This window comes from Fukomys damarensis, unplaced genomic scaffold (assembly GCF_012274545.1).
Source record: "Fukomys damarensis isolate Sample0158 unplaced genomic scaffold, DMR_v1.0_HiC HiC_scaffold_27, whole genome shotgun sequence".
NCBI classification, from domain to species: domain Eukaryota; kingdom Metazoa; phylum Chordata; class Mammalia; order Rodentia; family Bathyergidae; genus Fukomys; species Fukomys damarensis.
Window position 1 is genome coordinate 244,643 of NW_022900939.1, and position 2,177 is coordinate 246,819.

Below are 2,177 nucleotides of genomic sequence, written 5' to 3' on the forward strand. Positions count from 1 at the left end.
AAAAAAAAAAAAAAAAAAAAAGTCAAGGGTAGCTGCCTGATCCATACCTGATTAACCTCACTACTCCCATCTGCTTTAATATCAAGAACTCAAGATGAAAGTATATATTTGGTACAAAAACAACAGGAAAAGGCAAATGGGAATAGCTACCATGTGTCCCTCTTGGAGGGAAAACAGGCTCGCAGCATAAAATGCAGTATGGGGTTAAAGGATTACAGAGACTTCAGCAAGGAGTCTTTAGCTGCAGAAAGTACCCCAGTCACTCTTCATAAATTGGACCTGCAGGACCCAACAAGAGCATCTGTCTCAGAACTCAACTCAGAGGTGCCTCTCTCCAGAGACTTCCACTGCACAGCGTGGAGCACCAAGACCACACACCACAATACCAGATTCACCTAGGAAGGGTTCTGTGGGGAACAACAGGAATGTGAGGAATGGGTCCATCACAGATGTCCTTCCATCCACACCAGTCTATGAGACAAGCCTCTGCACTCTCAGCCGTCCCTGGTGGGCCAAACCACTAGTACAGTAGTTGAGTGCCCTTACAGCTACAGACAAACTTATCGGATCTTTATCCCTGCATCTCACTTCAGCGTTGTGTAGGCTGGAATAAAACTGCAGAGGAGTTCCAAGAGGTGCCATGAAATTTTCTGAGCTTCATAGCAGCTATGAGGTCAAAGAGATAGGTGTGAGAAATGCGATGGTAGAAATACGTCCTAAGCATATGTCCAGATGTCCTTTGAGACAAGGACAACAGGTGGGGATAAAATGGGAGGTTCCAGGACCCACTTAGCCAAGGGAAGGTAGCACCAGTCAGTGTCCCACCCTTTCCCATTACCTAATGGTTCTGTTCAAGGGGATGATGGAATTGCAGAGAGAAATGGTACCTATCAAGGGATACAGGCAGGTAATACCAATAAGGTGGCTATTGCTGAGATGACCAGCGCAATACAGAGTCCTATAGGACCTCAGAAAGGAAAAACAAACTCGGGGTTGAGATGGGCCTCGTCCCAACTCAGCCCCAATCCTTCAGGTGGGCCACTTCACCTGTGGGAACCCTCAGTGCTGCTGCAACAGACAGAGAAGAGCAGAAACAGGAAGCAGTAGAGGGCCAGAAAGCCAGATGTCCCAGTCAAAAAGTAGCGGAGTGATAGGACAGAGAGAGAGGATAAAGCCAAGGAAGAGTCACTCAGGGTGGCCACACGTACAAGAGACAGCCGCCCCTGAAGGAACCCTGTGGAGAGAAGCTGCAGTCCTGTTTCAGGTTACTGCCATGGGATGCAGATTCCTGGCAAGTGGTGTTAGGGGATCATCTGGACCAGACCCTGCTCCGAGTTAGGAAAGTGTATTTTCAGTTCCTGATTCTGGGACAGGAAGGCTGAGGGAGGGGCCTTCTGGGTAAATCCAAACTGCAGTGGCCAGATCAGTAAATAGGCAGTTGCTATACAGAATACAAGGCCTTTCAGAGGAGTCTGATAAGTTACGATGTCAGCTCTGCAGACATCCCAGGGTATACCCAGAAGTCAAGTATTCTTAAATTATCTCCAATGTCTTCAGACGTTTAAATCTATAAACGCACTAATGTCTGCTTTATGAATACACCTATCTTTATTGACAGAATTACCTGGCAGGAGAAAGCATTCAGTTTGCCCAACTGTCTTCTGTATCAGTGTTCTGTCATTAAACACACTGGAATCACGTCGATCATCTCCACTGCACTGTGCTTTATCTCCTGACAAAGCCAAAGTGGTTCCCTATTGAAGAACTGCACAGGGTGCTTCCTGCAGCACTGCGAGGAGGAGCCCCCCGCGGCCCACCTTCACGATGTCCCATCCCTACAGCCGCACCTGGGTCCACGTTAGCGCCGCACAGGAATGCGGCAGCCGGTAGTAGTACTAGTTCTAGGAACTGCAGACAGGACCGCGCCCTGGCTCACAAGCACCAGAAGCGGCGCCGTGGGGTAACCGCCCGCGTGCACTTCCGGAACGATGTGGCGTCATTTCCGGGCGCCCAGCGTACAGCCCGTCTCCGGCCGCAGAGGCGGCTCCGCCTTAGAGAGGTAGGTACAAGGAATAGTCCGAGAGGGCCCAACGGCGAGCCGGGCGGCTGGTACGGCCAATCATGGGCAGTTTCTGGACGTAACGCGAGGCCGGGCTGGGACCGTGCGGCGCGGGGAA

At 50.7% G+C, this 2,177-nt stretch overlaps 1 protein-coding gene across 1 annotated transcript; it reads right to left on the minus strand.

Annotated features, from left to right (window-relative positions):
- Positions 1-266: 266 nt before the first annotated feature.
- Tmem179b (transmembrane protein 179B) lies at positions 267-1,275 on the minus strand. Its single transcript, XM_033756569.1, is given in 7 exon segments — positions 267-407; positions 589-638; positions 641-666; positions 839-896; positions 899-967; positions 1,040-1,223; positions 1,270-1,275. Coding segments are annotated over 7 exon segments (534 nt in total).
- Positions 1,276-2,177: the final 902 nt, after the last annotated feature.